Source organism: Mus caroli, chromosome 15 (genome assembly GCF_900094665.2).
Source record: "Mus caroli chromosome 15, CAROLI_EIJ_v1.1, whole genome shotgun sequence".
Lineage (NCBI taxonomy): Eukaryota > Metazoa > Chordata > Mammalia > Rodentia > Muridae > Mus > Mus caroli.
Window position 1 is genome coordinate 49,551,975 of NC_034584.1, and position 20,596 is coordinate 49,572,570.

General features: G+C 41.8%; 1 protein-coding gene across 3 annotated transcripts in view; it reads left to right on the top strand.

Moving 5' to 3' along the window:
• The window catches only part of Col14a1 (collagen type XIV alpha 1 chain), a 209,322-nt gene that overhangs the window by 82,557 nt on the left and 106,169 nt on the right, over positions 1 to 20,596 (top strand). For 2 of the 3 annotated variants that reach the window (XM_029469983.1, XM_029469984.1), the window contains exons 14-19: positions 1,888 to 2,027; positions 12,880 to 13,006; positions 13,973 to 14,112; positions 15,049 to 15,181; positions 16,408 to 16,467; positions 17,782 to 17,933. In XM_029469983.1, coding sequence (XP_029325843.1) covers positions 1,888 to 2,027; positions 12,880 to 13,006; positions 13,973 to 14,112; positions 15,049 to 15,181; positions 16,408 to 16,467; positions 17,782 to 17,933 — 752 coding nt within the window. The remainder of the gene's footprint in view (positions 1 to 1,887; positions 2,028 to 12,879; positions 13,007 to 13,972; positions 14,113 to 15,048; positions 15,182 to 16,407; positions 16,468 to 17,781; positions 17,934 to 20,596) is intronic. The other variant, XM_021183602.2, reaches the window with a different exon arrangement.

Consider the following 20,596-nt stretch of genomic DNA (forward strand, 5'->3'; position numbering starts at 1 on the left):
CCTCTCTCCCTCTCTCCCCTCTCTCCCTCTCTCCCTCTCTCCCTCTCTCCCTCTCTCCCTCTCTTCCCTCTGGAGGGAAACGCTCTAGAAAGTTCTGATTTCATAGCAGCTGAGACAGAAAGCTCAGCTCAGGTTAAGTTGGGTGACAATGACAATGTTGTCAGTTCTTCTGTCTGTAAAGGAAAAAAACAGTGTCTTATCTGCCATGTGGTGGATGTAAGATTAAATCCATGTGAAAATATGTAATTACTCAATATCTGTTTTATGCTCATAGAAATTAATATTTCTTCTAAAAATGTCTGCTGTCCTTCCACGAGCCTCTTATTATTGTGTTTGGTCTTTAACTAAAATTATATTAGAAAGACTAATTTTTACTAGTTTTTACTTTTCTGGTGTAGTATATCATGTGTGCTAGACAAGTGGTATACACTGAGATATATCCTATCTAGGAGTCTCGTTTTAAATAATTTGTTCAAACTGTTTTAAGAAAAAAAGTATATCTATGTTTTGAAAATATGATAATGTATTAAGTACTATGATATGCTACCAAGGTTTGCTGTAGGCAGGCCATTACACATGGCTGCATCCGTGATTGTTCGCATCTTCTGAGAGCGCAGGAAGTACCTGTTCCTTGGAAAGAGATGGGAAGCCCAGTATCAACAGTGCTTTATCTTTACCATTCAACTTGAGGCAAAACCATAATAGAAGTTTAGCGATAAAGACCTTTTCCCACACCCATTCTTGGTTAGTTCAAGCCGTCCTGCCCTGCTCTTCAGAACACTAATTAAAACATCAAATCTGGAAGAAGAAGAAGAAAATAAACTGCATCAGAAAGTATCTCTATACCACTCAAGCTATCTGTTAAAAAAAAAAAAACCTACTCAAAAACAACCCATCTGTCACAAAGAATGCTCATTTACCTAGGTGTTTAAACTATATACAGCTCTTTCCTATGATTAGTAGCTGGAGGGAGAGAAAGAGGGAGAATCCTTTTAAAATGTTCCCAAATGGCATTTTTATGTTTTCAGGAAAATAGACCTTTTTTTCTGCCATGTCACCAAAATGTAATTGGATTCTGGAATGATGTAAAGCGAAGCGTGCATAAGGTTCGATCATGCCACTTTGTTTTACTCCCTACACTTTGTATATAGCTCCTTAAGGATAAAAATGACCACTAACCCCCGAGAGCTCCGCAGTGCCTGAAATCTTGGTGCGTAGAGGTAATGAGAACCTTGGCCATCAGAGTTGAGAGCATTATCCCGTGGAGGCTGAGAAAGTGGCCTCGTGTGTCTCCAAGGCTCTTCCTCTGTTGATTCTAACAGAGAAATAGTCCAATACTACATGTTTATAGTGAGATAACGTGGTACTCGTTAACCTCAAAGTGACCATCTCATCAGTGACACTTACTGCATTTAAAGATTGGTGAGAGCTCACAGCAGTTCCCACAGTTATCCTAGATACAGACAGACAGCACCTTCCTCCTTCTGTGCATGGACACACACACACACACACACACACACACACACACACACACACACACACAGCCATTGAGTGGATGAGCTCAGTCTTAGTTTTAGGTGTCTTGTTTTTGAGTCACTGGTTTCTTATTTGTAACATGCACTATGCAAAAAGACACAATGCGTTACCCAGATCCTGCTTCCTTCTAAGCATGTCTAACTTCCTGCTGCCCATCGTTGTCTACAAGGAGAAGAGCTTCTCTGTTAATTAGGCAACTTTGTTGATTTTTATGAGAGAATTCATCACGTATTTTGAGATTATACCGTCTATGAGAAGGACTCTGAATGTCAAGGGAGCTGTTTCTTGTGTTTCACTGACTTTAGATGAGTTTTAGTTTCCAAAAGTTTTCACTATGCTCTATTTCCTTAGTACCCTTAACCCCACCAAGAAATTTGCGGATCTCCAATGTTGGCTCTAACAGCGCTCGGTTAACCTGGGACCCCCCTTCGGGAAAGATCAGTGGTTACAGAATTGTGTATACCAGTGCAGACGGGACAGAAATCAATGAGGTAAGATGCGGGCCATGATATTTTTCAGGTTCTTGCATAGTTGTTCAATATGGCCTCTTAATCAAAGTCTAGTGGGTTGAGACCATTCTAATGATCTAGACTTCCTCTAGTGCAATCTCTACAAGCTAAGTGCTCATGAGAGTCAGCTGGGTCTGCCCCTTTTCTGACTCTGAAAGATGAAATTTTCTCTCTTCCTTCTGTCTGTCGCTTCCCCCCCCCCCGATATTGACCAGGATGTAAGTATGCCTTTTTTTTCCTGATACTTTCGACTCCTTTACTCTGTCCCTAAAGCCCCATTCCTAAAGCAGGGCTGCCTGCTATCATGTCGTTGACCTCCATGTTGATAGCTTCAATGGCAATGACTTTTAAACAAATCTTTTCTCTTCCTCCAAGCAGCTGCTGAGATGTACAGCTTGTCTGCCTTGAAGGAGGCTGTCTTTCTTTTAAACTAATAAAACGGTCCTTCAGTTTCAGCAAACAGAGAATAGTAACAGCATAATATATAACTATTGTACATATCACTCATTTCCTATCACAGTTCATGGGGTTCAGAAGGTGGGAATTAGATATACGACTTTCTTGACATGTGAATGGCCTGAGCTGCCAGTTTTCAGTGACCATTTACATGTCAGTGCATGGTCTAGGGAGGGTGGTGCAGACGACAGCTCGTGCTGACATCTACATCTCTGAGTTTTCTCTTCATGTGATGTCTCTGGCACTCAGCTTTAGGACTGTTGGCTTGAGAGTCCCATGACACATGTCCAAAGGACAGGGAAAGTACTCCATGGAACTGTATCACCTCTAGTAATCCAGACTCAGAAGTCATTTAAAGTCAGCCGTAGTCATACACACATATATAATCACAGCATTTGGGAAATTCATACAAAAGTATAGACCTCATAAGAAGCCCACATATTTTTTCTATCTTTTGATTATATTTTTAAAAAAATTTTATTAGGTATTTTCTTTATTTATATTTCAAATGTTATCCCCTTTCTGAGTTTCCTCTCAGAAAATCCCCTATCCTCTCCCACCTCCCCCTGCTCCCCAACCCACCCACTCCAGCTTCCTGGCCCTGGCATTCCCCTATACTGGGGCACAGAATCAGACCCAGGGCCTTTCCACCCATTGATGACCAACTAGGCCATCCTCTGCTACATATGCAGCTAGAGACATGAGTCCCATCATCTGTTTTCTTTGATTTGTGGTTTAGTCCTAGGGAGCTCCGGGGGTACTAGTTAGTTCATATTGTTATTCCTCCTATAGAGAAGCCCACATCTTAAAGAGACATGTGATGTTATCACTGCCGTTCTCCATTGATAGAAAATGTCAGAAGTTCCTGCCTAAATCCAGTTCACTGTGGGAAGAAACACAGATTTCACCTACTGTGGCCAGCTTGGCAGACATATGAGGAACCTGTAAGTGGGAGATGGCCACCAATGTGCTTACCTCTGAAGAACAGAATATGCCAGTTAAATGGGAGCTGGGAAGTGTATGTCTATACTACAGTGTCTTGTGTGTGATGACTAATACATTTAAGAATTCTTTCCTTAGAAACATGTTCTAGCAAGATAGCAAGGCTTTTTCAGTTGTTTTATTTTTGCTTATCTTGGTCCAGGAAGCTAAGAAAAAGAGGGAACTATGTTGAATTACATCATTTCTATTTTCTGACCAAGTAAAATAAGTATTTTCATATGTTGGGACAAACTTTCTCCTACAATTAAACTGAAGTAATATTTTGCAGTGCACGAACCCTCATCCGGATCATTGTGTAATGGGATATCAACAGGGGCACACTTTCTAACCTGGACAAAACATTTAACCCTTCGCCTCAACCCTCATAAATCTGAAGAGTAAATATTTCCAATAAGTCTGGGGTCATTGGTGGAAAGCTGCTTTGTTTTTTAAGATAAGAACCCAGAGCAGTAAAGTAATTAAAAAAAAATCCCTGAGCTACAGTTGTTTTGTTATTGCTAGTAATACAGGAGTTATTCTCCCCAAAGTTGCACACTTAGCTGTATAAGAGGGTCCGGCACAAAATATACACAGGAGGAGCAGAGCAATTAAAGTGTACAGTTAGACACAACTGCAAAGAGATGTATTGTTAGGTAAGTTTCTGACATTTCAAGCTAACTTAATCCATATGTGCTGAAAGAAAGACAGAGTCAAGACCAGTCAGCTAAGACCAGTGACAGGGACAACAGACAAGGGGGTGATGAGCGTGGTGGGGATGTCTGGCCACCGAAGACACCTCCCATCTCAGCACCTGCTCTATATAGATCGAGAGAGAAGGTGTTCTTCTCAGACTGTGGGGCTTCTGAGTATATACTTCATGTTACATATAATTTCTCAAGATAAAAATTGAAGTATATTGCTTAATGGGCTTTGTAGTCATCTGAATTGTGGAAAGCTAGAAATTTCTTCCTGCTATCCAGAGAGTCCAGAGAGCATAGCCATTGAGCCAGCTGGATACATTTTGGATGGAATGATGAAATCTTTAGAAATATAGAATTATATGCAACTTAGCATTCTTGAGAATGAAAACTTGAAGCTTTTGACTGGTGCCTGCACACTTGAAACTTCAAAGACCTTGAAAAACCATTACTTTATGGCCAATACCCTTCATCTGTATAGGGTCTCCTAGTGTATCAATAACGAGACGAATCCTAGCCCATGCAAATCACTACTTCCAAAGAATCAAGCCATATCTGCACTGGCAGAAAGGAATTTTTAAAAGACCATTTCCCCAGGAAATAGTCACAAGTCAGAGTCAGACTCCTCCTCTTTTTGAGTGGGGTGATCTTGAAAGCTGAACCTAAGGCCTTACACTGTTCCACCAATGAGCTTTCTTTCTACCTTGCCCCACCTTCCTTCCCCTCTTCTCCCTTCCTCCTCCTTCTCCCAACTACCCCCCCCCCCACCGCCCCCGGCTTCACTGAAGTGTTTTATTTTGAATCAAAGACTTCCAAGTTTCTTAATTGACATAAGATCAGGCTACATGAAATGGGTGATGAGGCAAGGATACTATAAACAATTACCAGTCTATACTGGAAAAATATGTCTCTGCTTAAATCATTTTCCAATGAGTCCAGTTTTTTTTTTTTTAAATCACCCTTAACTGACCTAAATTGAAAACAATGCATTCTGGACTTGCTTCAAACCCGCTATGGAGCTGAGGATGACTGTGAACTTCTGGTCCTCCAGCCTCCAGTTGCCAAGAGCTAAGATGACAGCTGTGAACCACCACACCCAGTTTAATGCCTTTCCTGGAAAATGAACCTAGTGCTTTGTGCAATCTAATGCAACCGTCCCTTGGAGGGTTTATTATTTTTTCTTTCCTGTTATGCTGTACATAAAGGAGAAGTTGCTTATATTGGCATTAAAAATTTGAAAAGGTTATTGTTTCCCAAGCAATTGATGAATTTCCCATTAATTAATTTAATTATTCATTCATTGTACATCCCCATAGCAGCTCCCCCTTTCCCTGCCTCTCTTCCCTCCATCTCTGAGAAGAAGGAGGATCCCCCCTGGGTACCAACTCACCCTGGCACTTCAAGTCACTATAGGTCTAGGCATATCTTCTCCCACTGAGGCCAGACAAGATGGTCCAGTTAGGGTAATGGGATCCACAGGCAGGCAACGGATTCAGTGTAAACCCCTGCTCCAGTTGTTGTAGAACCCACATGAAGACAAAGCTGCACATTCGGTACATATGTTCTGGGAAGGAAGGAGACTTTGTCCAGCCCATGCTTGCTCTTTGGTTCGTGGTTCAGTCTCTGGGAGCCCCCAAGGGTCCAGGCCAGTTGACTCCGCTGGTCTTCTTGTGGAGTCCTTATCCCCTCTGGAGTCCTCAATTCTTCCCCTAACTCTTCCAGAAAGCTCCCCCAAGCTCCATCTAATGTTTGGCATCTGTTTCAATCCACTGCTGCGTGGAGTCTCTTGTAGGACAGTTATGCTAGACTCCTGTCTGCAAGCATAACAGAGTATCATTACTGGTATCAGAGACTTGTTCTTGCCTGTAGAATAGGTATCAAGTTGGGCTGGTTATTGGCCATTCCCTCAGTCTCTACTCCATCTTTGTCCCTACACATCTTGTAGCTAGGACACATTTTGGGTAGAAGATTTTGTGGGTGGGTTGGTGCCCTTATCCCTCCACTGGGAGTCCTGCTTGGCTACAGGAGCTGACCACTTAAGGCTCCATATTCCTCACTGCTAGGAATCTCAACATAGACTCTGTTGGGGCTTCCCAGAACCCTGGTCTTTGGAACATCCTAGAGATGCCCCTCCACTGCTGATTTCCATTCACCCTCCCAGTCCTCTCTTCTTGATTCTCCCTACACCTGATTCCCCACCCCCATTTCACTCCCCATCCCCTCTTCCACCCAGTTTCCTCCCTCCATCCACTTCCAATGACTCTTTTAGTTCCCCTTCTGAGTGAGATTCAAACATCCTGCCTTGGGAGTTCTTAAGAGTTAAAAAATTTCCAGACTTTGAATTAATCTTATAAGTGAATGAGCAAGTTACCATTTCCTAAAAGAAAACAAGAAGTGCAAGATGCAGCCAGGGTCTTGAAGATGTGCTTGGCTGCTTACGTCTTGGTGAAGCTTGCGCTGAGCAGTTGGGAGCTGACCTCTTGTCAAGGAGCTTCCAGAGCAGATGATGATGAAAAACATTCAGAATTTCCAGGACAAATAGAAATGTGGTGAGAAACTTGCCAACACAGTGGAGACTAATCTGGTTCAAACCCTCCCGGACATTTGATAGTCAAAGAAATGTAGTGAACTGAAATCCAACTGAAGCTTCAGTAAGCATGGGAAAGTGAATTCTCTCCCAGAACTATACCTTGTCCAAGAAAATAAAATTCTAGGGCTGAGACCAAGAGGCTTCTCAATAATGCACGTGAGTTCTACCAGGACTGGCCTGTGAGTGGGAAGGAACAGCAAATGTGGGCGTATGTTAGGGATTGACTGGCTGGCAGTGTATCCAGGGCAGGCTGAAGAGAGTAAGAGGAGCCATATTGAAGAGTTCCAGGGACTGTCTGGGTGGACCTGGGGCTCTAGGTCCTGAGATTGTTGCTTAAGGATTGTGTTGCTTTCAAAGGGCAGCCTATAATTAAGAACACACCCGCAAGAGGAGGTCTGTTGTCCTTAACAACGGATAACTATCAAAATAAGCCCAGAGAGAATAGGGCCTGTGGACTCCAAGGAAAGAGTTTTCATTCTATTTTGGCCAATGCTCATTCCTCACAGGGAAATGAGATAGAAGGATACAGAAGAAGATAGGCATAAGATGGGATTCTCCCTAAAACATCAATCAGAGGACAGTTTACCTCATTAGCAAGCAACTAAAGCTAGTCTTGGCTAGATTTCTCCTCCCCAACACTGAGTATGACTGTATAGAAATTATCAGTGTTTGATGGTTATTAGGAGGGGGTAGAGAAACATATTTCATATTTCTTTGTCTGGAATGGAATGCATCTGTAGCCTGATGTAGGTGTGGGAGTCCTAGGTTCCCATGTCCATTGTTAGAAGGGGGCTGTTTGGACGGCTCAGGCCAGGAGGAGTCACAGGTTGATAGTCCCTGTGAGTGCCTGCTTCAGAGTACACTTCAGAGCTTCAACTGAGCCACCAGGTCACCCAGTCATTTGGGATGAAGCTAAAACATGGCCACTATTTTTCCTTTGGAGAGTCATTTCAGGAATTGTGTGTGTGTGTGTGTGTGTGTGTGTGTGTGTGTGTGTGTGTGCTCGCTTCGGCAGCACATGTACTAGGAATCACATGTGGTTGCAAAGCTCACGTTGGAATGAAGACATAAGGCTTTAATGTCTGCCTTTTTGCTTCATGGAAAAGAAAATAGTATCTCTCCTCTCTGGAGCTGAGACTTGGCTACTCAACTATACTATGACAGCTTTGCTACATACCAAGGAATTTTACTGAATTTATGTTTTGACTGCTCTATCTCCAGCCCCGAGCCTTCTTCCTAACCCTCTGTGGGGCTTAGTGACTCTGGAAGATTGCAAGATGGTGATGGTTGATGATGCTAATGGATCTAATAGAAGTGGAGTCACTACCACTAGCCATGCACTGTACTGAGAAAACTTAATAAATCTTTCTTTACACAACCAAATGCTATTAAGTCAGGGATAGAAGGCTAGAAACCATCTCAGCATTTACTGTGAAAGGACTTAAGAAGCAAGAGAGAATACAGTGTGGCCCCTGATTTTTATCAAAGTAAAACCACCATTTTTAGGCTGTGAGATTCTAGTTCCCGTTAGCCAAGATTCAGTGGCACAGCCGCATTTCTCCTTGCTCAGTTGTACTCTTTCTTCATATGCTCCACCCACAAATTAGGCTGAAGGGAAGAAATAAACTATTAATAAAGTTATTCTTAAATTAGTTACAAGATAGTGACCTCACAGCTATTCTTGTCCTTTCTTAAAAGTCTTCTTATATGTCCTGCGGTGCTACCTGTAACATCAACTTCAAAGCCGATAATTAAGATTGTATGACCATACAGGCTGGAGTGGGGCAAAGTTCATTCTCCAGTACTGCATAGACCAGGCATGGTGGCACGTGCCTGTATTCTATGAGACAGGAGGACTTGAAGGTGATCCTCAATTATATAATGTCCCCCCAAAAAACAACACAAGAAAAGCAACTAATAAAAAATGGCACACAAAGCTTTTTATTTGGTTCAATAAGTTAATTCGGCACTTATACAAATTACTGTCTTTTAAGCAGTAATAAAACCCTTTAGCAAATGAGCAGATACCTGTACTACATATACAATAGCTGGTTTTATGCTTATTTGCATTTTTTCCCCATTTAGACTCTCAGTGAACCTAACAAATTGGATTTCATTTTCAGGTAGGGTTGTTAGCCATACAAGATTCCCATTTGTCACAGAGTGGAGGCTTAAAAGGAACGTTAAAGGGACGCTGATCTACCATTTAAAAGGTTTATGGCTCAGAACAAATAAGTTACACTCCTTAGCCTCACGTTCTTCCTTGGAAAGCCATTTTTATATGTACTTAGAGTGTGGTAAGGGAAGGCAGGGAAAGGGGATCTGAATTAATATTACATGTTGATTCCTGCAGTTACCTAAAGCAGTTCAGAATACTAGGAAACAGTGCATACATATCATTTTGGAAGACACATATTGAATTGATATTTTAAATATAAATTTGTGGTTTTGTGCACATGAATAGTGAAACATATGGTAAAAATACATCTAAGACAATAGGGTTTAGAATCTAAACATCTGGGTCTAAGTTGTAGGTCCTAGTTTGCATACTCTTGGGTACGATCCTTAACTAATTTTTCCATCTTCAAATTGAGCATAGAAATTCATGCCCCTGGGGGCTTGGTGAGGATCAATTGATAACTTAATACAATGGATGTAGACAGTGTCCAGGAGCACTAAATACTAAGAACCATCTAGAATATTACTGATCAGTCAGGAGGATGATCCTTACTTTTGTGGACTCTCGCTGTGCTGCAGTAGCCTGAGGCTGTGTAGTGTGTCTGTTCCTGCTTCTCTCTGCTATGTGGCATCAGCACAGGGGACTTGCATCCCTCCAGGAGCTTGGCTGGGATGGAGCTGTGAAAATGACGTCACTGCTGCCTGGTGTCTTAGTTAGAGGCTGCACAGTTGCAGCTGGTGGTCACACTCTTGCACAATGTCTCCAGGTTCCAGAACAGTAAAAGTAGAACCTGCTCTCCAGGTTGGCACTTTTTGGGTCTACAGTCAATTCCTCAGAGAAGGACATGGCTTCTGAACTGGTCCTTACTTTAGACAAGCCCTTCTCTTTTACAAAAAGTTTCTGAGGTGCTTTTATCTTAGCTTTTGGACTCAGTTCATTTAATAACACAAAAGGGAAACCTCGGAAAATTGGACATAGTATTACCGGAACATCCAGCAATACCTCTCCTGGGCATATACCCAGAAGATGTTCCAACTGGTAATAAGGCCCTATGTTCATAGCAGCCTTATTTATAATAGCCAAATGTTGGAAAGAACCCAGATGCCCCTCAAAAGAGGAATGGATACAGAAAATGTGGTACACTTACACAATGGAGTACTACTCAGCTATTAAAAACAATGAATTTATGAAATTCTTGGGCAAATGGATGGATCTGGAGGATATCATCTTTAGTGAGGTAACCCAATCACAAAAGAAGTCACTAGATATGCACTCACTGATAAGTGGATATTAGCCCAGAAACTTAGAATACCCAAGATACAGTTTGCAAAACACAAGAAAATCAAGAAGGAAGATCAATGTGTGGATACTTCATTCCTCTTTAGAGTAGGGAACAAAATACCCATGAAAGGAGTTACAGAGACAAAGTTTGGAGCTAAGATGAAATGATGGACTATCCAGAGACTACCCCACCTGGGGATCCATCCCATAATCAGCCACCAAATCCAGACACTATTGCATATGCCAGCAAGATTTTGCTGAAGGGACCCTGATATAGCTGTCTCATATGAGGCTATGCCAGTGCCTGGCAAACACAGAAGTGGATGCTCACAGTCANCTATAGGATGGAACACAGGGCCCCCAATGGAGGANCTANAGNAAGTACCCAANGAGCTGAAGGGGTCTGCAACCCTATAGGTGGAACAACAATATGAACTAACCAGTACCCCCCAGAGCTCATGTCTCTAGCTGCATATGTATCAGAAGATGGCCTAGTCGGCCATTATTGGGAAGAGAGGCCCCTAGGTCTTGCAAACTTTATATACCCCAGTACAGGGGAAAGTCAGGGCCAAGAGGTGGAAGTGGGTGGGTAGGGGAGCAGGGCGGGGGGGGTATAGGGAACTTTTGGGATAGCATTTGAAATTTAAATAAGAAAATATCTAATAAAATAAAAATTAAAAAAGGAAACTGAGTCACATGTTATCGCACAGTTAGACAGAGTGTGGAGGGGACCAATCCAAGTCCTGCCCCAAAGGGCTTGCATCTAAGGCAGAAGCCAGCTGGATGCTAGAAGACGCAGACATAGAGTAGGTGTGAATAGTGCCAGGAAGGAAACAACAAAAGCAGCATTAGAGAACAAGTCTGCTGACAAATGTGGGAAGGGAAAAGCAGGCAAGGAGGCACCTTCAGCATCACTGAAATGGATGAGGAAGGCTGACTTTTGGAAAGGAGTGAGCCTTAGAGTCATAGACAAAATGAATTAATGTGCAAAGACCCTAGGTAGAAGAGGACGAGAGCATGACACAGGCCAGTAAGGCTGGAGACCAAGGGACCGTTGGGAGTCCCGGGCAGAGTCCAAGAATACACAAGGTCAGGGTGATCTCTTGTGATGTTTGCTTTTGATTTGGACACTAGTTGATGAACAATTAAGTGGAGGAAGGAACATTTTCTGCTTTGGTAATGGTCACTGTCTTAGTTAGGGTTTTGCTGCTGTGAACAGACACCATGACCAAGGCAACTCTTTTAAGGACAACATTTAACTGGGGCTGGCTTACAGGTTCAGAGGTTCAGTCCAGTATCATCAAGGTGGGAGCATGGCAGTGTTCAGGCAGGTGTGGTGCAGGAGGAGCTGAGAGTTCTACATCTTCATCTGGAGGCTGCTAGAAGAAGACTGACTTTCAGTCAGCTAAGAGGAGTGTATTAAAGCCCACGCCCCAGTGACACACCTACTCCAACAAGGCCACACCTCCTAATAGCGCCACTCCCGGAACCAAGCACATACAAACCATCATAGTCACATTGTCTACCATGAGCACATTTAGAGCAAATTTGCCTTTGCTTAGGCATCCAGACTAGTTATTGACGGTATGTAAAATAAGAGATTGTGTTGTGTTGCTTTAAAATGTCTTTTGAAATCACTTTCAGTGGGCCCTAATTTGACAAAGCCTGTTCTCAGGTAAATATGGTTATTTCTTCAAATTTCTGGAATACCACCAGAACCAAGGCACCTTATTTTAAGACACTATGTACTGAGATAGGGATTGATTAAGATATGTGTTAAGCTCGCAGATGTGGGTGTCATAAACCATGATTTACAATTTAATCTCCAAACTACGCAACTTGGCAGCCCAGCCCCAACCTCTCAATGATAAAGCCATCTTCATTCTTTCTTTCTCTTACCTTGAGGGTGGTATGGGTGGGGATTTGTGGTTCAGATCCTGCCCTCACCTCCTCCTTATTTTGTGCTCTCTCTTCAAGGCCCTTTACATAATATGTCCTTAGTCCCTTTTTTCAGGTCTTAATATCACAAACACCTACACACACATGTATATATGCACATACACACAATGCACATATATTATATATATATATATACACATATATATCCACATACACTATATATATATATATATATATATATATATATATACATTCCCTCAATTACGTCTTTAACACATACATATGTATACATATATACACTACACACATATAAAATATATATTACCCTAATTATATCTTTCTGTGAAATATAAAGGAACACTTGAATATTTACTGTTTCCTTTGGTGTTAATGTTTCTCTGCATGGTTCGTTACTTGTGCAATATGATGGAGTTTGCCGTCTATGACACAGCTATGGACTTAGTTCGTAGAGCCCAGACAGTGAAGCTAAGACTGTCAGCTCTTAGTAGACTTAGCTAGAAACTTTGTATGTTAATCCATCAGCCTCAAAAGCCTCACACACCTTCTGAGTATGTCTAAGGAAGGCTAGGATGGATGCCCTTGGACCCGCTCAGGCTTTGTGATTCAGTGATTCAGTGTTGTGCTTTGCAGTAGTGGTAACCTTTCAGTCAGCCAAACTGTAGATCATACTAAACTGATCTGCGTAGTTTGAGGGTTTCAGGGACAGACTGTGGCTATTCTGTTCTGCAGGTTGAAGTCGATCCTATCACTACATTCCCTCTGAAAGGCTTGACCCCCCTCACGGAGTACTCCATTGCAATTTTCTCCATCTACGAGGAGGGGCAGTCCTTGCCCCTGGTTGGAGAGTTTACCACAGGTAAGCCTTCTTCTGGGTTGAAAAGGTTTAAGAAGCAACTATTTAGCCAACCTGCAGCATCCTCCTCAACTGTAACTTTGAATCTATATTCATTATTAAGATATTACAACACACAATTAAATATCTAAAATGTGCTGGCTAATTATTTTTTTAATCAAAATAAAGAAAAGAGAGAAAATGCTATCTCACTTTAAAAGGTTAATTTCCCTACACCCATGCACCCATGGGAAGCATGAATTTGACTCTAGTAGGTTAAAAAAAGGACATAAAGTTAGAAGGAGGATGGAGTCGGGGAGTCCAGGAGGAGCTAAAGGGAGGAAGAGATGTGATAAAAATATATTGTGTTCATTTATGAAATTTCCAAACAATAAAAACGTACAAAAATAACATACATTGTTGTCTATTTATCCCCCCCCCCATTTCTCTTATTTCTTAATGTAAAAAGTTTACCCTCTTCATCCATTCATGTGTGTGTGGGTACATTAGGCCAAACTCCAAAATTTCTGATATCAGACAGTTTTCTGCCAATGGGAATGACATTTTAATATTACTTAACTTAATGCGTGATGATATAGCAGTATTGTAACAGGGCCCCAAACTTAACACAGTAAAGAACGACTGAAATACCGAGGCAAGCACTTTACGGCTGACCTATCTTCCCAACTCCAGTTTTATTTTTTATACTTTATGAAAATGGCCCAATATCAACAATGTAAGAGTTCTGGAGTTACTGGAAACATTTTGGAGAACACTGTTTCTGTGGTTTCCCTAATTTATGCTGTTGGAAGGTACTGGGACCAGACATTAAAGTCACACCGGATGGATCCAGGATGGTTGCCATTCTTGCACTGCTTTCCAAAACCAATCGCTCCCTCTGTCTTCCCATCCCATGGTCCGCCCCGAGCTGCTTGGGCTTAGATTCTCGCCTTCTCATTTCTCAAACTCAATCTCCTCCATCGCTCACAGAGGAAGTTCCCGCCCAGCAATACTTGGAAATTGATGAGGTGAAGACAGACAGTTTTCGAGTGACCTGGCATCCGCTCTCTGCTGAGGAGGGGCAGCACAAGCTGATGTGGATTCCGGTCTATGGCGGGAAGACCCAGGAGGTGAGTTGACTGAACCACAGTGAAAATCGATCCCGAAACATGTTCCCCGGAAGTGAATCCCTACTGCCGAACCCAGGTTGGTCTTCGCTTTCAAATGGACAAGAACTTCAGGAGTAGCATCTTGCAGGGCATGGCATTTCAAATGCATCAAATAATGCTATAGTTCAACGATTAAGGATGCATTGTTACCAGGCCTTCCGTTTTATAACTCAGATTCCTCGACCCTCACAAATAACAGCTAATAAAACTTTACAATGCTACTTTTACAACATTAATGGTATATTTGTAGAGGGAAGTGAAAGCAATAGGGTCTGTAGTTTGATTTTAAAATGATTTCAGGTTTCCTCTGTTTTATTCGGTTAGTTCTTGCTTACACACAGATTTTTCCCTTTAACTTTCACTCCCCTCCCCCTTTGCTTCTTTAAAAAATTGTTTCTTTTACTTTTGAGGTTAGAACTTCGTACTTTCCCCTTCTCTTCAACCTCTCCCCTCCCCCAAAGCTCCCATATACCTCTCCTTGATCTCTTTCAAATTTAAGGACTCTTTCATCATTAATTGTCATTACACCCACATATGTATATGCTTATATATTGTACCTGAGGCTCAGGAATCATTGCTGGAGAGAGCACAGAAAGATCTTGAGAACCAGAGGATCAGGGAGTTTGCTGTGAGATTGCTTCTCCTATTGATGTTAGAAACTACTCCCATAAAGACTCACCAACGACTGCTGACATATGAGCTGAACAAGGAAGGCAGTAGTAGACATGCCCAAGTGGACAGGGTAATGACCCTGAGGCCTCAACTCTGTAGTTCAGGAGAAGCACAGGGAAGAGCACACAGACTTGTTTTCCATACCAAATGGCCAATCTCTCTCCCCACACCACTCCCTATCTCCTTCTAAGGTAACCCTAGTTACCAAGCACAGATGCTTTTCAGGTTGACCTCAAAGAAGAACAGGACTCTTACGTTATTGAAGGCCTGGATCCTGGAACCGAGTACGAAGTCTCCCTGTTAGCTGTGCTTGATGACGGAAGCGAGAGTGAGGTGGTGACCGCCGTGGGAACCACACGTAAGTCCTGGAGTGTGGACGTTAAGTCTCACATTTGAGCTTCAGGGTCCACCATGCTCTCACAGCCTGTCTTTCCTTGTTTTTTTCCTGGCTTTGTCTTGTTTTATAGACAATGGCTTTCGTGTGTAATTTCTCAGACTATCATTACACCGAAGGCACTGAGCATCTCTGACTTGTTCATAATTTTCTTCTCAAGCATTTGGCCTATCTTAATTGTATCATAACCACTCTCAAAATGGAAAGGTAGATGAATGGATGGTAGGTGGATATAATCATATGTGCTCAAATTGGAAAATAAGTTAGATGCTAATTTTCCAAGTTGATTTTGGTTATAAGAACTTTTTGCAAAATTTATTCACTGATAGTCCCTTGTTTTTTCTCTTTGAAACCATACATTAATTATATCCTTTCTTAAAATTGAATTAATCATATACTAAGTTATCTTAAGTGGCATTCAGAAGATTTATTGACTAGTGCAGCTGGTAGATCCTTATGTTATGAACTGAAGAGAGAGTGTGGTCCTACACATGGGACTCCAGATGAGCCCTGGTAGTTCTGTCAGAAGCCTCAGAGCTGGGCTCACCCTGCTGAATTGTATGGAAATGAGACAGAGAGGCTGGGCCTAATCTCCCTGTGTCTTCAGATGGTGGGGAAAGACTGTTTCTTAAAGGGACCGTGACTTCAGAGGAGGCGTTTCTCAAAGCTAGGAGACATTGTCAGCCAGTATTTGTGGACTTTCTAGATGGGTGTGTTGATCTGCGGGTGAATATGGCACACCAGGTAGCCACTCCATCCTAGCATCTACTCATGGTAGACTCAGGATACAGAAGAAACACAACCTCCCAGAGCACATTGCCCTCTTGGGTGGACTTTTTTTGGGTAACCATTTTACAACTTAGTCTGCACTTTAGTTTTCTTTAACTATCATGGCTATGGCCATATTACAAAAGCATACTTGTGAGATTGCATAATTTTGTGAATGTAATTCAGGCACTTATCTGAAGTCTCTGATGAGACACTAGCGCCTTCCAGTTCACCATCCCTATTCATTGAAACAGTGTATAAATCTGCCTTACAGCTTACCTGTTCTTCCTTGTACACCATAGTCAGTTGTTAGGAAAGAAAGATAACATCAGTGTAATTTCCTTCATAAGTTATACAATGGCTTATGCAAATGTATAGACTATTGTCTTTACATAATTTGAAAGTAATGAATTTTCTTTCAGTTGATGATTTTTGGACTGAAGCACCCACAGCCATAGAACCTACCAGCCCTGTGACTTCAGGTGAGGACACTCAGGGGTCTGTTTATCCTCAACACATTTGATTTAAACAGAGTTATGTTTCCTAGTTCACTTAGCTGTAATTTAGTTACTAATTAGAGAAAAGATGTCCTGTCCTTGCTTTCTCACGAACAGTTCACGTGTCACCAGCCTTTGAACTTTATACCCTCTCTTCTACCGTGTACCACTTGGTCTCCTAGTCCACCATCACTAAAGCTCTCTACCTTTCCTACTTTCATCTGGATTCCCACTCATCTTACTGAGGCAGTTAGCATAGCATCACCCATAGAGGTCTTGTCTTCTGTGGCTCTCATGCCACTTCCGTTCACTTCTGTTGGGACCTGAGACTTGACTTATGCAGTGTTAGCCCCTCACCAGTAGTTTCTCCTCTCATCTTGGCTTTTCTCTTTACCTCAGCACATTTAATTAACACACTCCCTATCCAAAACATGTCTGCAGCTCTTCATTACCCAATCACTTGCTCATTCAAGTGTTTATCCTTCAGTTAATCTTTATCTGGGCTTTCTTTATTGGAACACACAAGCTCCCCCTTGATAGTTCATGTTTTCTGTCTTGGCACCAGAGTTCTGGAACTCTGCCTTGAATTGAGAATTTCCCACAACTCCTCTTGTCTTGTAGTATAGCAGAGTTATATCAGTTAAGCCTCTCTACTTGGTGCCGTGCTTACAATGTTTCTCAAGACTTGATGGTGCATGCGTCAAAGATCTATACACTATGACATTTAAGACGGGTTCAGCGAATGTTCTCATGAGGGGGTGGGTGAGGAGAATGGAAATGTACAGTGGGCAAGAGGGTAGTCAGTATAGCAATACAAAAAAATGGAACATGTGAGGGAAGAGACACCTTGGCAGATGGAGAGGAATGTTCTAGTGAACACAGGTGAAAAAATTTGGGCAAATATCCCAGAGGAGATACCTTGTGTGGGCTGGAAAGATGAAGGCAGACTGAGTTGGGAAACTGTTCTTGAATGAGTAGTGTTAAGACAGGCCTGGGAGGAGGTAGGTGGATATTGCTGGATGCTGCCTTACACATGGAGAGTGATGAGATCTGGTGCTCCCCAGCCCATTTCAATAAGAGGGGGCAAGCATGAGGTCCTAAGGACCATGCTCCCTATTGAGTTTAGCCCCGTGGGTTTCTTTCAGTTCTCTGTCAGCCATAACCTTGGAGCTCCTGCTTCACATGGGACTCTCTCATAGGCTTGCCCTGAATGCTGCTACCATGTAGGTGGTACCTGTGTTTTCCTTTTGGGATGTGCTGGGCTACAAGTTCCTTAATATGTGGTTCTATTTGTTCCAGTTCTCCAGACAGGAATCAGAAACCTGGTTGTAGATGACGAAACTGCTACTAGCCTGCGGGTATCGTGGGACATTTCTGACAGCAATGTGGAGCAGTTTAGGGTGACCTACCTGACAGCCCACGGGGACCCTATGGAAGAAGTGGTAGGAACGGTCTGTATAACTACTGCTGACCAGGTGTCCCACAGCCTTTGTGGGTGGAGCTACCACGGCTGTCTGGGAAGATGAGCAAAAGCTGTCCCGCTCATTGCCTGGTGGCTCTGTGTCTACAGAAACTAATATTCTTGCTCGATCCAAGTTCCACTGTTGGTTGTCATGTCCTTTCTAACCCTAAAACCAGATCGCTTCAATCTAATCAAGTCTCTGCAGCTTTTTCCTATTATTGTTTTTGCTGTCTTACACATCTGTTAACCAAAATAGGCTTCTAATAGAGTCATGCCAGGCATGGTGGCATATGCCTATAGTTCCTAGGGAGGCTGATGTAAGAAGATCACCTAAGCCTAGGGCTTAGAGACCAGCTGGCAACACAGCTAGACCCTATTTATTTCAAAAGCAAACCAAATCAAGATAAGACAAAGGACTATTACACACGTGTATTTGTATTCATGTATGTAGATGCATATGTAAAAGTTCAAGGCAATTATTAAGCTGTTTTTCGCTCTTGGGAATCTACTATAAAGCTTTTAAGCAAAGTACACATGGGGGGGTCTAACAGATATATTTTCACTCATTTTAATAATTATTATTATTATGTAACTAACCATTAATTATTACAATATACTATAAATACATAGTTATTAATTGCTAATAATAACAATGAATTAATAAGAATTATTGAATTATTAATATTAAATCAACTCATTTAAAGCATTTTTTTTTTTTGAGACAGGGTTTCTCTGTATAGCCCTGGCTGTCCTGGAACTCACTCTGTAGACCAGGCTGGCCTCGAACTCAGAAATCCACCTGCCTCTGCCTCCCGAGTGCTGGGATTAAAGGCATGAGCCACCACACCCAGCATTTAAAGCATTTTATTGGATATTTTCTTTATTTACATTTCAAATGTTATCCCCTTTACCGGTTCCCCCTGAAACCTTCTATCCCATCCTTCCTCTCCCTGCTTTGATGAGGGTGTTCCTCCACCCACACACCCACTCTCACCTCCTCACCCTCATTTCCCTTACACTGGGGCATCTATCGAGCCTTCATAGGACCAAGGACCTCTCCTCCCATTGATGCATGACGAGGCCATCCTCTGCTACATAAACAGCTGGAGCCATGTGTACTCCTTTGTTGATGGCTCAGTCCCTGGGAGTTCTGGGGGATCTGGTTGGTTGATACTGTTGTTCTTCCTGTGGGGTTACAATCCCCTTCAACTCCTCCATTCCCTTCTCTAACACCTCTGTTGGGGACCCTGTGCTTATTATTCTCCCTTATTCTTAATCATGGGCATCTCTTCTCAAGGCTTTGTGATAAATTTTCTTTAAGTTGTTTTATGTGCATTTCTATGTGACAAATCTGGTACATTCTTAATCATGGCCTCCCCACATTTTCTTAATTTATATCTTGGTTTCTTTTTTCCTAGTTCCTATATATTTATTGCACATAGAAAATCAAATCTGTTGGTATAATCCTCAAACTTGAGATGTTTTGGAATTGTTTCTTATACTGGTGTCCAGTTTCCATCCAGGGGCTACTTGACTACTCCCTCACAAGTACGCTCTATTGGTTACTATGATATATCATTATTAACTTTGCTTCTTTTGCTGTGTCATTTTTAACACACTAGGGAGGAATTCTCGAAAAGTCATCACTGCTCATTAATAACTTTGCTCCCACCCCTTTTAAGTTACAATGAAAATCTTTTATTTGAGCTCAAAATGATCTAACTCCAGGTGATGGAAGAAACATTACAGGGCACGGTGATGTCCCTCAGGACCTGGTGGATAGTGAATAGCCAGCAAGTTCATGCCATTGATCTGGGAGTGGTTTTTGGAAAGTTAACGGGTACCCAGATGATTTGGATTACATTGTAATTTCACTTCAACAATAAATACATTCCAAATGTTTCATGATTGGCAAACTTAGAAAAATATAATTAGATGTACCAATTAAATATATAATTTGGGTATTTTATTTTCCCTATTATTACTCTGCTATTATAATTTGGTTTCTAAAAATAAGAACCTGCAGAAACTTCCCAGCATGAGACACTTTGCTTTTTGTTTTCAAGAACCACATTTAGCTCCTTGATGCTAATTCCTGCTGATTTGGAAAAAGTAACAATTTAATCTCACACGTGCACTTGTAAACTCTGCACAGCAAAATAATAACAATGTTTACTTTGGGTGGCTCCTAGACTGAGTTCCCTTAAGAGTTTTTTTATTTAGCACTATTTATATCTGAAACACTTGGACACCTAAGTGAAGGGAAAACGATCAAAAGTCTTAGTCTGCCCAGCTAAACAGAGCTTTAAGGAAAATGGAAACTGTTGATAAGTTTACTGTGCAGCAGAGAGTTGGTTTTCCTCTACATAAAAGAAATCTTAGTGGGAGTCTTTAACTCCCAAGCCCCTTTAGTGAATTCTAATTAAATTAGACTTGTGCATGTAACTTTCAGGCACTTTATTAATTTAAAGACTGGCCTGAGGATTGAGAATCTATAGATGTATTTTTATCAAATACTACTGCAGTAGAAATGCAATGATGTATTATTTTAATTCTTCAGCTAATTTAATAAGTGTGTGTGTATGTGTGTATGTGTGTGTATGACAGAGAGAGAGAGAGAGAGAGAGAGAGAGAGAGAGAGAGAGAGAGAGA